The sequence below is a fragment of the Muscardinus avellanarius genome (assembly GCF_963383645.1).
Source record: "Muscardinus avellanarius genome assembly, chromosome: 3".
NCBI classification, from domain to species: domain Eukaryota; kingdom Metazoa; phylum Chordata; class Mammalia; order Rodentia; family Gliridae; genus Muscardinus; species Muscardinus avellanarius.
The window spans coordinates 10,032,580-10,046,324 of NC_137788.1; the positions used below are offsets into that span (position 1 = coordinate 10,032,580).

General features: G+C 45.5%; 1 protein-coding gene across 1 annotated transcript; it reads right to left on the reverse strand.

Annotated features, from left to right (window-relative positions):
- Nucleotides 1-271: 271 nt before the first annotated feature.
- On the reverse strand, nt 272-13,607 carry LOC308259959 (PRAME family member 12-like; the record flags this gene model as incomplete). The annotated part of the gene is made up of 5 exons (XM_080691299.1): nt 272-803; nt 1,608-2,186; nt 2,571-2,644; nt 2,687-2,884; nt 13,473-13,607. 5 exons carry the CDS (start codon nt 13,605-13,607, stop codon nt 272-274), a joined length of 1,518 nt encoding a protein of 505 aa, XP_080547425.1.
- Between the last annotated feature and the right edge of the window lie 138 nt (nt 13,608-13,745).

Sequence of the window (13,745 nt, forward strand, 5' to 3'; positions counted from 1 at the left end):
TATTTTTGTGGTTTGGGGACTGAACTAAGGTGTACTCTGCCTCCAAGCTCCACACCCAGCTTGGTTTATTTCTTATTTTTCAACAGTGTCTCACTAAGTTTTACAAAGTCTCATAAAGTTGCTGAGGCTGATTTCCCACTTGTGATCCTCTTGTCTCAGCCTCCCAAGTCTGGAAGTTCAGGCCTTGTCAATAAAGTGGGCCAGAGGGAAGCTTTTGATACCAGTATCCAGCTAGGCAGGAGCTGAACAGACCCAGGCAGTAATCCCCAGGTTAACCAGCACCTGGTCGCCACAATGAAGTCAGAGGACACACGAAAAAGACCCCCTTTGGCTGCCGTATGTCCCTCAGAGTAGCCATCAGCTCAGTACAAAGCTGGTCAAACCTCCTCGGGCACAGAGCACCCCAGGCATCATAGCTCTCCAGCGGGGCAGGATACCGCTCTGCGTTCAGCTGGCTCAGCCTGGCAGTGTGGCGCAGAAGGTCCTTCATGACGGCTATGGAGAAATGGTTCCCATAGAAGTTGAAGGTCCTGATTTGGGTGCAGCGGCTCAGGGCCGGCAGGAGGGCCTGCAGCTGGGGGTCCTCGAGCTCACAGTCCTCCAAGTCCAGGGTCTCCAGGGTGGCTGCCACTCTCTCCAGCAGAAGTCGCAGCGGCTCGGGGCTGAGGTTGGTCAGTTTGGTGCATCTCAGGTCCAGGTGCTTCAGCTGACTGGTGCTGGTCCAGCAGGAGAGATGCTCTAGGTCTGAGGCTGAGAGCGGACAGTTGGTTAGTGCCAGCCTGTGCAGGCGGGACTGCAGGGACCTGTGGAGAGACAGAGTGGTCAGTGATGGGAAAGGTGTGAGGGAGAAAAAGAGGTAGGAAGGGACTTTGAGGCGGAAATGATGAACTTGTCAAAAACGATGGCGGTTTTGACCATCTAAGAATGGCCAGCGCTCAGGAGGCTGTGGATATAGGACTCTGCTCACTTTTCTCACACACCTCAGAACCATCTCTGTGGGTTCCTGTTCTCCTTGTCAGGTAGAAAACTACAGCTCTATCTACATAGGGCCAGAGAGAGGCAGGCTGAAGGACTAACGCAGGCCAGATCTAATGACTGATCACCTGGGGCTCCCTGTGTTTCCACCTGCGAATTCCCTCTGTATCCTCAGCAAAGCTGCCAGTCCTGTTCACATCCTCCCTCCTGCTCCTCACCCTCCACTCCAGCATCACAGTCCCCGTCTGTGCATCCCAGCTGGCATCAGGACACCTGGCCCAGGTGGGGATCAGAGATGGGCTGGTTCAGCTCATAGAGCTGAAAGTTCAGAGCCTCCCTGTGGAAATGTGCAGGTCTGGGGCTCTCCTTGGCTCACACCCTCTTCTCCCCCCTGGTTCCCATCTCCTTAACTACATGTGCATCTAAGGAGAATCCTCAAGCCACCCTAGCTCCATTGAACCATGGCAGACAGCATCCTAGCATGGTGTCCATGCCCGATAAAATAAAAACAAGAGGATGATTGACACCTTGTGTCTCCATCGCTGATTCATTGGCAGAGGCTGCCCCCTAGCAGATCTACTCTCTGGCTCACAGTGACTGGTTGGAAGGGAAAACTCAGTATCCTGACTCACCTCAGCATCTGGTCAAGGCAGCCACCCAGGAAGACAGGTTCATCCACGCTGAGCTCCTGGAGACGGTTCAAGTTGAGGAGCTGCGAGGTGAACTGGATGATCAGCGATTCCTCCTCTGGGGATGTGGAGGCTGACATGTAGATGTTGCAGAGAAGAAGCTTCCTGAGGTTCCGCATCTGGCCCAGGTAAGGGGCAAAAGCAGCCAGGGTGCAGAGCTTCCAGCCGCAGTGCACTTCCACTACCTGGATGCAGCTCAGGTCCAACGTTTCCAGAACCTTCCTCATAATGTGGATGGATTTTATAAAAATCTTCAGTTTGTGACAACACAGGCGCAGGGAATCCTTTCTTTGCAGGGCCCACAGGAGAACATAGGTTTGGCATTCATTCAGGGTGCTTGTTTCAAAAGACAGGTCTATGAACACCCTCAGGGACTGCTGCGCCTCCATCCTTTGATAGGGCATCTCTCTCCGGCTCTCCCTCCTGGCCTCTGACAAGCTGGGCCTCGCCGTGGCTGCGCACCACACACCGCAGTGGTGCTGCGGCCCTTCCCGCAAGTCCAGCACCTGCAGCTTCCACCTCCTGAGGGTGGAATGGAAGAAACCTCAGCACTGACACACCACCCAACTTCAGCCAGGGCTTTGACTCCCCAGGCTGAAAGAGCTGCCCCCTCTCCATGCCTGTCTACTGTTCTCCAGCCCCTTCCCAAGTGGAAAACACCCTGGTCCCACTTCTAACACCTGCAAAGGGCAGAAACAGGCTCCTTCTGTCTTCCCTGTGTCCATCTCAGCATCCAACACACCCAGAAACTCTCTTCCAGAGGAGCTCAGCCATGGCCACGGCCTCTCCATTCCTCCCTTCTGCAACTTCAGAAACCTCTGCCCACCCTTGGGCCCCATGGTCCCTGCCCCTTCCTGTCCTTCCATCTTCCCAGATCCCTTCCTCCAGGACACTGTGTCCACTCACCTGGGCCGAGCCTTTTGGTCCAGCAGCAAGTCCAGCGCATCCAGTGCTGTTGCTAAGATGTCCAGGTGCCCTGTCTTCATTAGCGACCCCAGAGAAAGGCAGGGGAGAGGCCAGACCTGCACCATGGCCTTCAGGATCTCTGAGTGTCCCTGGGCCAGGGCCTCCGTGAGCAGGGGTGGGAAGAGCTCCCTGGGCAGGTCCTCCAGAGCAGGAATGGCCAGGGCCTGGTCCCTCAGCAGGCTCTGCACTGCCAGCTCCAGGAGCGTGGGAGGGGTCCTTGAGCTCATCCTCTTGCCTGAGTGAGGAGACATGTGCTGGGAAAGAAGCAGGGAGAGACATCTTCTCAATCCAGCCCAGAAACCTCTGGTCCTCCACACCCAAGGACTCAGCTCAGGGCCAGTCACTGTCTGGCGACTGTGGAAGAGTCCTCACTGCCCCCACCTGCACTGTGCACTGGTGACAGAGTCCTGGCTCTGCCTCTGCTCTTCCAGGACATGCACCCCAAGTTCCAGGTGGGGCAGGAAACCTCTATCCCGTCCATGCACAAGCCTTGAGAGGGCGCTGAGAGCTGACAAGCTCACCCCACACTTCTTGGATAAAGTTTTTGTGTGTGTGTTTGTGATATTTGGGGTTGGATCTAAGGACTTCCAACTCTGAGCTAAACTCCAGTCTTTTTATATTTTGTTTGAAACAGGGTCTTTCTAGGTTACTGAGGGCATCACTAAGTTACTGAGGCTGATCTCAAACCTGCAATCCTGGGTCTCAGCCTCCCAAGGACTGGAATTACAGGTTGGTGCCATTACATCCAGCCTTGGGTAAGGTTTCTGACCATAGTTTAGGTCCCTAAGGCAAGGCACATGCAGTGCCTTGAGACTTAACCTAGCCTTCCTCAATAGGCGCTACATACCAACTCTGGAAGATGAAGGGGATACCCCTCACGTGGTAGACGTTAGTTTGGGGGTGGGTTGCCTTGTTTTCAGTACTAGGCATAGATCCCAGTATGGTCTACCACCGACCTACTTCCTCAACCAGTTTAATTTATATTTTAATTCATCTTACTTTATTAATTTCAATACTTGGGAGGCTGAGATAGGAAGGTCTGGGTTAGTGGCCAGCCTCAGCTACTTGGTTAGGCCCTATACAATTAGTGAGATCTTGTTTCAAAATAAAATAAATAGGGCTGGGGGTGTAGCTTAAAGGGACAATGTCCCTGGGCTCAGTCCCCAGTAACATACACAAATTTGCACGCGTATGCACACACACAAACATACACACACACTACATAAAACAATGTGGAAGTCATAATGGTTAGACTAGTCCAACACTGCTTTTTGTGGCAAATTCAGTCTTCAATTGGCTCATATGAAAAGAGAGAAAACATAACATCACCCATGCCTCTTAACATACATGTTGCGCTAGAGGGGTGGCTGGGGCTAGAAGTATTGGCAAGAAACTTACCAGGTCTGAGCAGGGTCTGCAGGGCGCTCTGCGTCTCAGAATGGCCAGGCAGTGACTCCAGGCTCCAGGATTCTGAGTCTTTCTCCCCAGGGCTCACACCCTTTTATTCACCTCTCTAGGGTGGCCCCTCCCTTTTCCAAGAACCAGCCTCCAATCAGAGAACAGGGTGTGATTACATCCCAGAATCTCCACCCAGTGGTCTTGATTGGCTTTGGCTTTCTCCGGATGAAATGATTGGCTGAGATTATGAATATAGGAGACAGGAATTAGGGCCAGGGTCAAAGACAAGGACCCCTTGGTTGAGTCAGTGCAGGTCACTGAATGAGTTTTATTCCCATGTGGCCTTCAGAGTTCTGAGTGTGAGACAGAAAAATGCTTATAATATGTTCTTAAAATTAGAAGAAACAGCCGGGTGTGTTGGCACACGCTTGTGATCCCCGCACTTGGGAGGCTGAGACAGGAGGATCATGCAGATTCGAAGCCAGCCTCAGCTAGTTAGCGAGGCTCTCAGCAACTTAGTGAGACCCTGTTTCTAATAAAAGATAAATAGGTCTGGGAGTGTAGCCTGGAGGTAGAAAGCCCCTGGGTTCCACCTTCAGTACCAAAAAAAAAAAAAAAAAAAATTGGAAGAAACAAAACTAGAAATTGTTATTTTACCATGTTAACATTATCAAAAATCCCAAGTAAAAACAACTTTAGAGCCAGGCATGGTGGCGCATGCTTGTAATTCCCATATTTGGGAGGCTGAGACAGGAGGATCACACAGGTTCAAAGCCGGCCTCAGCTACTTAGTGAGGCTCTCAGCAACTTAGTGAGACCCTGCTTCCAATTAAAATATAAAAAATAGGTCTGGGAGTATAGCCTGGAGAAAGTCCCTGGGCTCCACCCCCAGTACCAGAAATAAATAAATAATAAATAAATAAATAAATAAGCATTTTGAAGAAAATAGAAATGCAATGTTCCCTGTGTGGAATGGTCCTCTGGATGTTCTGTTCCTGACAGCTGGCAATGGCCCCTCAGGGAGGAAGAGAAGCCTCAGGGTGTGTGTGGTCTTCTGGGCTGAGACTAAGGCTTCTTTGAAGGAAGCAGGACAGCTAGGAGAAGCTCCTGTAGAGCTGGTGTTCTTAAGAGCATCTCGTGAATGACCAGGACATTTTAACCTGGGAGGGCTTTTCTGAGGGGTCAAGATGTAAGGATTGGTAGATTTGGGGTGGAGCCGGGTGTGGAGGAACACACTGGTTAATCCCAGCATTAGGGAGGCTGAGACAGGAGGATCAAGGTTTTTAGATATCCTCTGCTGCTTAGTGAGGCCCTCTGCAACTTAGACCCTGTTTCAAAATAAAGAATAAAATATAGGGTTGAGGGTGTGGCTGGAGATAGGATGTCACTGAGTTTTGACCCATGTCTGCAAAAGAAAAGAAAAGAAAAGAAAAGGAAAGAAAGAAAGAAAGAAAGAAAGAAAGAAAGAAAGAAAGAAAGAAAGAAAGGCTTTGGTTGGCATTTATAAATCAAATGGGCAGTAGCTACAAAGAGGCCTTGGAGATTCTAATAAACCAGCACTGCCTTGAGGTCAGACAGAGGGATGCAGCCTAGGATTCTCCCTGGAAGTGCAGGGTGTTTCAGATGGATCAGCTCCACACCCTGGCTTCAGAAAGTGGATCTAAGAATGTGAGCTGGCAGATTCCAAGTGGGTGCCACCATGCCCGGCTCCACCAGTTGTGTGTGTGTGTGTGTGTGTGTGTGTGTGTGTGTGTGTGTGGTATTGTGGGTAGAACCCAGGGACATTCTACCTTTGAGCTACACACCAGTCCCTATTATTTTTTTACTGTATATTCTGAAACAGCATCTCAATGATTTGCAAAGGGCCTCACTAAGTAGCTGAGGCTGGCAACAAACTGTAATCCTCCTGTCTCAGCCTCCTGAATGCTAGGATTACAAGGGTGTGCTACCATGCCAGACTCCTTCAGTTCTTTTATGACTGGTCGTAATTGGGTTTGGGGTTCCAATATATTTTGACCAATTTAAATCATATTTTGATTTGTTATCTTGTGGGCTGGTGTGTGCTGAGTTAGCACCCACAATTCTGTTTTATTTCTGTTCAGCTCTCCCACCTCCCAGAAGGCAAATGAGATGGCCCTGTGTAAACCCTATTTCTAGGCCCTGTGTCCTGCCTTACTTGTCACATAACCATATATTGTGTTTGTGTTTTTGTGGTACTTGGAATTGAACCCAATGCTAGTCGACTCCCGAGCTATATCCCCAGACCTATATTACTTTTATTTCGAAACAGGATTTTCCTGGGTTACTGGCAGTCTCATTGCATTGCTGAGGCTGTTCACAAACCTGAAGTCCTCCCCTTTCAGTCTCCAAATACTGGGATTACAGGCGTGTGCCACTGTGCCCTGCTTCTTTTTATTATTTATTTACTAGTGGTGCTGGGAATTGAACCCACAGGCATTCTACACCCAGCCCTATTTCTAATTGTTTTTCTTTCTCTCTTTCTCTCTTTCTCTCTTTCTTTCTTTCTTTCTTTCTTTCTTTCTTTCTTTCTTCCTTTCTTTCTTTCTTTCTTATTTTTGGTGGTACTGGTGGTACCCAGGGGCTTTCTACCTCCAGGCTACATTCTGAGACCTATTTTATATTTTATTTGGAAACAGGGTCTCACTAAGTTGCTGAGATCTCACTAAGTAGCTGAGGCTGGCTTTGACCCTGTGCGATCCTCCTGTCTCAGCCTCCCAAGTGCTGGGTTACAAGCATATGCCAACATGCCTGGCTTTTTAAATTTATTTTTGTATATGTTGAAATAACATAGTTGATTTTGTTGTCATAATTTTTCTTTTTATGTTTGGTGCTGAAGATTGGACCCAGAGGCATTCTATCTCCAAACTACACCCCCAATTCTTTTTCTTTTCTTTTTTTTTTTAATTTTGAAATAAGTTATCACTAAGTTGTGCTAGGTTTCTTAAAAAAATTTTTTTTTATTGGTGCATTGTATTCATACATCATAATAGGGTAATAAACTTGTGTCAACATACATGCACACATCACTCAGTTAGCCCCTACCTGGTCCCCACCCCATTCCTTCCCCATGCCTCCTTCCCATGCTTGGCTACGTAGTTGACTTCCATATATTTAAGTATATCATGTGGTTTAGAGAATTTCCTTCTTCCCCCCTCCCATCCCTTTATTTAGGTTGTCTTGTTTGCTCCTCTATAGGATTTCCTTTTTCCTCTAGAGTTCCTTCTAGGACTAAGTGAAAGCTTCTCCTTAGCTTTCACATATTAGGGAAAGCATCTGATTTTTTATTTTTTGTGACTGACTAATCTCGCTTAGCATAATGTCCTCCAGTTCCATCCATTTCCCTGAAAATGGTGTAAATGTGTTTTTTTAATGGCTAACTAAAATTCCATCATGTACATATCCCACAATTTTGTAATCCATTCATCTATTGATGGACATCTTGGCTGGTTCCATAGTTTGGCTATGGTGAATTGTGCAGCTATGAACATAGATACACATGCATTAGTTTGGTAGTTTTGTTTCTTTTCTTTTGGGTAGATACCCAACAGTGGTATTGCTGGATCAAATGGTAGATTTGTTCCCATTCTTCTGAGGATTCTTCATGCTGTTTTCCAAAGTGGTTGCACTAATTTGCAATCCCACCAACAATGTCTTAGAGTTCCCACTTCTCCACATCCTTGCCAACATTTGTTGTTGTTTGTGTTTTGAATGATGCCATTCTGGTTGGAGTTAGGTGAAATCTCAGGGACATTTTGATTTGCATCTCTCTGATTGCCAGTGATGTTGAGCATTTTTTCATGCATTTATTGGCCATTTGAATTTCATCATTCATGAAGTGTCCATTTAGTTCACTTGCCCATTTTTTTATTGGATTATTTGTTTATCTAGTGTTGAGTTTCTTGAGTTCTCCGTATATTCTAGATATTACTCCACTATTGGAGGAATAGGTGACAAAAATCTTCTCCCATGCCAGGTGTGGTGGTACACGCTTGTAATCCGAACATTTGGGAGGTAGAGACAGGAGGATCGTGGTTCGGGGACAGCCTCAGCTACTTAGTGAGGCCCTCTGCAACTCAGTAAGACCCAGTTTCAAAATAAAGAAAAAAAATAGGGCAGGGGGTGTAGCTCGGAGGTCAAATGCCCCTGAGGTCCATCCCCAGAACCCCCCCCCCCACACACACACACACACAAAATCTTCTCCCATTCTGTTGGCTCTCGATTGAGGTTCTTGACAGTTTCCTTTGCTGAACAGAAGCTCTTCAGTTTCGTGCAATTCCATGGGTTGATTCACCTTTTAGTTTGTTGTGCCTTTGGGGTCTTGTTGAGAAAGCTTTTATCTGTGCCTATGTGTTGCAGTGTTGGACCTATGCCCTCTTTAAGGAGCCTCAAGGTCTCCTGTCTAATTTCCAAGTCTTTGATCCATATTGAATTGACTCTTGTGCAGGGTGAGAAAGTGGTATTAGCCGGGCGTGGTGGCGCACGCCTTGTAATCCCCGTGCTTGGGAGGCTGAGACAGGAGGATCGCACAGGTTCGAAGCCAGCCTCAGCTACTTAGCGAGGCTCTCAGCAACTTAGTGAGACCCTGTTTCCAAATAAAATATAAAAAATGTCTGGGAGTATAGCCCGGAGGTAGAAAGCCTCTGGGTTCCACCCCCACTACCACCAAAAAAAAAAAAAAAGTATTAATTTCCAGTTTTCTGCATATAGTGAATCAGTTTTGCCAACACCATTTGTTGAACAGGCTATATTTTTTTCTCGTGTATGTTTTTGTCCCCTTTGTCAAAAATCAATTGGCTATTTAAGTGTGTGGATTTGTTTCTGAGTCTTCTATTCTGCTCCATTGGTCTATGTATCTGTTTTTGTGCCAGTATCATGCTGTTTTTATTACAATGGCTTTGTAGTATAGTTTAAAGTCAGGTATTGTGATTCCTCCTGCATGTTTTTTGTTGCTGAGAACGACTTTGGCTATTCTGGATTTTTTGTTGTTCCAAATGAATTTAAGTACTGATTTTTCTATGTCTGTGAAGAATTATCTTAGTAATTTAATGGGTATTGCATTGAATCAATCACTTTTGGAAGTATGGCCATTTTAATGATATTTATTCTGCCTATCCATGAACATGGAAGATCTTTCCATCTTCTAAGATCTTCTTTGATTTCTTTTTTCAATGTTTTATAATTTTCTTTGTAGAGATCTTTTACTTCCTTGTTAAGTTTATTCCTAAGTCTTTTATTTTTTTGTGGGAAATCCTGAGTGGAAGTGTTTTCCTTTTTTTTTTTTTTTTTGGTGGTACTGGGGGTGGAACCCAGAGGCTTTCTACCTCTGGGCTATACTCCCAGACCTATTTTATATTTTATTTGGAAACAGGGTCTCACTAAGTCGCTGAGAGCCTCACTAAGTAGCTGAGGCTGGCTTCAAACCTGTCTGATCCTCCTGTCTCAGCCTCCCAGGCACAGAGATTACAAGCGTGTGCCACCACGCCCAGCTTGGAAGTGTTTTCTGAATTTATTTTTCAGTGGATGTATGGTTGGTCTACAAAAAAGCTTCTGATTTTTTCAGATTGATTTCGTATCCAGACACTTTGCTGAATTTGTTGATCAGTTCTATAAGCCTTTTGGTTGAGATTGTTGGGTCTTCTAGGTAAAGTATCATGTCATCTGCAAATAGTGAAAGTTTGAGTTCTTCTTTTCCTCTTTGTACTCCTTTGATTTCCTTTTCTTGCCTTATTGCTCTGGCTAGAGTCTCTAGTACTATATTGAAGAGAAGTGATAATAATGGACATCCTTGTCTCGTTCCTGTTTTGGGGTAAATTCTTGAAGTTTTCCCCATTTACTATGATGTTGGCTGTGGGCTTATTGTAGATTGCCTTTATGACGTTGAGATATGTTTCTTCTATTTCAATTATCTGAAGTGCTTTTATCATAAATGGATGTTGGATTTTATCAAATGCTTTTTCAGCATTTATTGAAATGATCATGTGATTTTTGTCTTTGGTTCTGTTTATATGATGAATTACATGGATTGATTTTCATATGTTCAACCAGCCTTGTATCCCTGGAATGAACCCTACCTGGTCATGGTGTATGGTTTTCTTTATGTGGTTTTGAATGTGTGTTGCTAGTATTTTGTTTTGCATCCAAATTCAACAAAAATATAGGCCTGTATTTTTCCTTCCTTGAACTGTCTTTATTTGGTTTTGGTATTAATGTGATGTTGGCTTTATAGAATGTATTTGGGAGAGTTCTGTTTTTTTATTTCAAAAAATAGATTGAAGAGCATTGGGATTAGCTCTTCTATAAAGGTTTTATAGAATTCACTTGGGAAACCATCTGCTCTTGGGCTTTTTGTTGATGGTAAGCTCCTTATTGCTGTTTCAATCTCTGATTGGTATTGGTTGGTTTAAATGTTCTAGATCTTCTTGACTCAGTTTAGGAAGGTTGTATTTATCTAGAAAGTTGCCAGTTTCCTCCAGATTTTTCATTTTGTTGAAGTATAGTTTTTCAAAGTAGTCTCTGATAATCCTCTGGATTTCTACACTGTCAGTAGAAATATCTCCTTTTCAATCTCTTCATAATCTCTCTTTTTTTTCATTAGGTTGGCTAGTGGTTTATTGATCTTATTAATTTTTTTGAGAAACAAGCTTTTGGTTTTGTTGATTTTCTGTATTATTTTTATTCTCTACTTCATTAATTTCTGCTCTGATTTTAATAATTTCCTGTCTTCTACTGGCTTTGGGGTTAGAGTGTTCCTATTTTTCAAGGCTTTGAGGTGTGTCATTAGGTTATTTATTTGATTATTTTCTGTTTTTCTTATGTGAGCACTCAGTGCTATAAATTTTCCTCTTACTATTGCCTTCACAGTGTCCCAGAGGTTTTGATATGTTGTATCTTTATTTTCAATTTGTTTCTAGAAATTTCTTGATTTCACCTCTTATATCTTCTATGACACATTCTTCATTCAAAAGTGTGGTGTTCGGTCTCCACATGTTTCTGTGGTTTCTCTGGGTCTTCTTATAGTTGATTTGTAACTCATTCCATTATGGTCTGAAAAAACACAAGGAAGTATGTCACATTTTTTTAATTTGCTAGTGCTCACTTTCTGGCTCAGGATATGATCTATTTTGGAGAAGATTCCTTAAGCAGCTGAGAAAAATGTAAACTCTACTGTAATTGGGTGAAATATTCTATATGTGTCCAACCAGTCCATTTGATTAATGGTGTTCTTTAGGTATGAGACATGTTTATTGACCTTTTGTCTAGAAGATCGGTCTAATGGTGTGAGAGGGGTGTTGAAGTCTCCCAGTATTATTGTACTGGGACTTAATGTCACAAAGAGTTTGTTTTATGAAAGTAGTTGCACCTATTTTGGGGGCATAAATGTTGATTATTGTTATTTCCTCGTGCTGTATTGTTCCTTTTCCCAGTAAAATATGACCTTCTTTGTCTCTTCTAATAAGTTTGGGTTTGAAGTCTAACTTGTCTGATATCATAGTTGCTACCCCTGCTTGCCTTCGAGTTCTATTGGCATGGATAACCTTGCTCCAGCCCTTTACCTTAAGCTTGTTACTGTCTTTACTTGTAACATGTGTTTCTTGCAAGCAGCAGATAGATGAGTAGTCCTGTTTATTTTTATTTTTATTTTTAAGCAGAGTCTCGCTAGGTTTTTGAGAGTCTTACTACTCGCTGAGGCTGTCCTTGAACCTGCCATCCTCCTGCCTCCTGTCTCAGCTTCCCATGAAATAGAATTACAGTCCTGTGCCATCAAGATCAGTTTAATTTTTAATTTTCAAACAGGATTTCTATATTTTTTAGATCCTTGCTAAATTGCTGAAGCTGGCCACAAACCTGAAATCTTCCTGTATTAGGCTCCCAAATATTGCGATAAAATGCATATACCACTATGCCCGGTTTATGCTTTCATGATTTTTTTAATTTTAATTTTAATTTTTATTTGGAACTGGGGGTTGAACCCAGGGGCAATCTACTTCTGAGCTACACCCCCAGGACTATTTTTTATTTTGAAACGGAATCTAAGTTGCAGAGGGCCTCACTAAGTAGCTGAGGCTGAGCGCAAACCTGCGATCCTGTCTGAGCCCCCAACCACTGGGATTACAAGCGTGCACCACCACACCCAGCTCTCCACGTGCTACTTTTAGAGGTAGAATCTTGGTTCTGACCTACAGCTTCCCCATCTTCGTGCCCAGATGGTAAGTTCTCAGGCCTGCTCCGTGAGCACAGGGATCTGCCTCTCAAGTGTGTGCTTACTATCTCCAGCTGCAGCTGATCTAGAACACTGCTGCGTGGCCTTCACAAGTGCTTATTAAAATCTTTACTTGACCAGGGTGGGGCTGACATGACCAGCAACCAGGGAAGGAGAGAGGCACAGCTGGAAGGCAGAATGCGAATTCTTTTCTCGAAGATGTTGACATTTGCAATGAACCCACAATACTCTACAACTGTGTCACTGAATTTCTGCAAAAAATCATAATAAACAGAGACAATGATGGCGTCCACTTCAGGGTGATGTAAGGCTTTGAAAAAACTATAGGCCCATAACAAGTGCCCAGGCCAAGAGGGCGGGAAACTCCTGTCAGCTGCATCACGATTTCTGTGATTAAAGCAGAGCTTGTTCTCCTTATAACCTGCCCAGGGAGGGACCCGTATATGGATGAGGGCTTTAAGGAAGGGTAGGCCACCTGCCCACGCCGCAGCTCCCCAGGCCAGGTCAGGATTCAGCCCTGGCTTTAGGGGAGCAGGAGAGGGCGATGGAGAGGGAAGATTACTGACGATCTCTTCTCTCTCTCTCTCTCTCTCTCTCTCTCTCTCTCTCTCTCTCTCTCTCTCCATGCTGCTATTGGCAAGACGCTGATCTCTCTCTGGTCCCTATTCCTTCTCCTCAGTCCCTCCCTCCATCTGCCATGCTGAAGCCAAAGCCTGGGTCTATGTGGCCTGGCGCCCCCTGGTGGACACAGTGTGGGAGCCAGCAGGGTGAAGGCCTCCTAGGCTTTGGAGGGGGGTATCCCGACAGGGAAAGGTGGGCGTCCCAGTGTAGAGAACTGGTTCATATCTTCATCATGACCCAGGTTGACCAGTGTACCCTTCGCAGGTTTGTATGGGGTCTGGGGTCAGGTCTCCGTGGAGGAAAATGCTTGCAGAGGTAGCAGTGGAGGGATGGAGGGAGGGCAGAGGACCACAGGACCACCTAGGATCAGTAGACTCCTGGGAGCCCTGCGACCCTGCGTGGGCGACCCTGTGTCCTGCATTTCCACCGGGGGCGCAGTGGGCCTGGGACCTTCCAAGTGGGCATGAGCTCCTGACCTGGCCAAGCCCCCTCTTCCCAGACCCATCACCCACACTGGACGCCATGCCCTGACTCTACCGGAGCCTGGAGCTTGGGCTTAGAGAGTGTGACTTGGGCTTCACTGCACAAGAGGGGTGCACGCACTGCCGCAGGAGGTCCACGCTGTAATTACCCAGCACCTCTGGGCCGACCAGGTCAGTCATCCTGGCCCTTATCCTTCTTGGAGTAAACGAGTTGTGGCCAGTCATGACAGTCATATTGCCTTTGCGGAAAATACTAAAATTGACATATGGATATTTCATCTCATATTAAAATATGATTATGCCGGGTGTGGTGGCGCATGCTTGTAATCCCCGCGCTTGGAAGGCGAGACAGGAGGATCGTGCAGGTTTGAA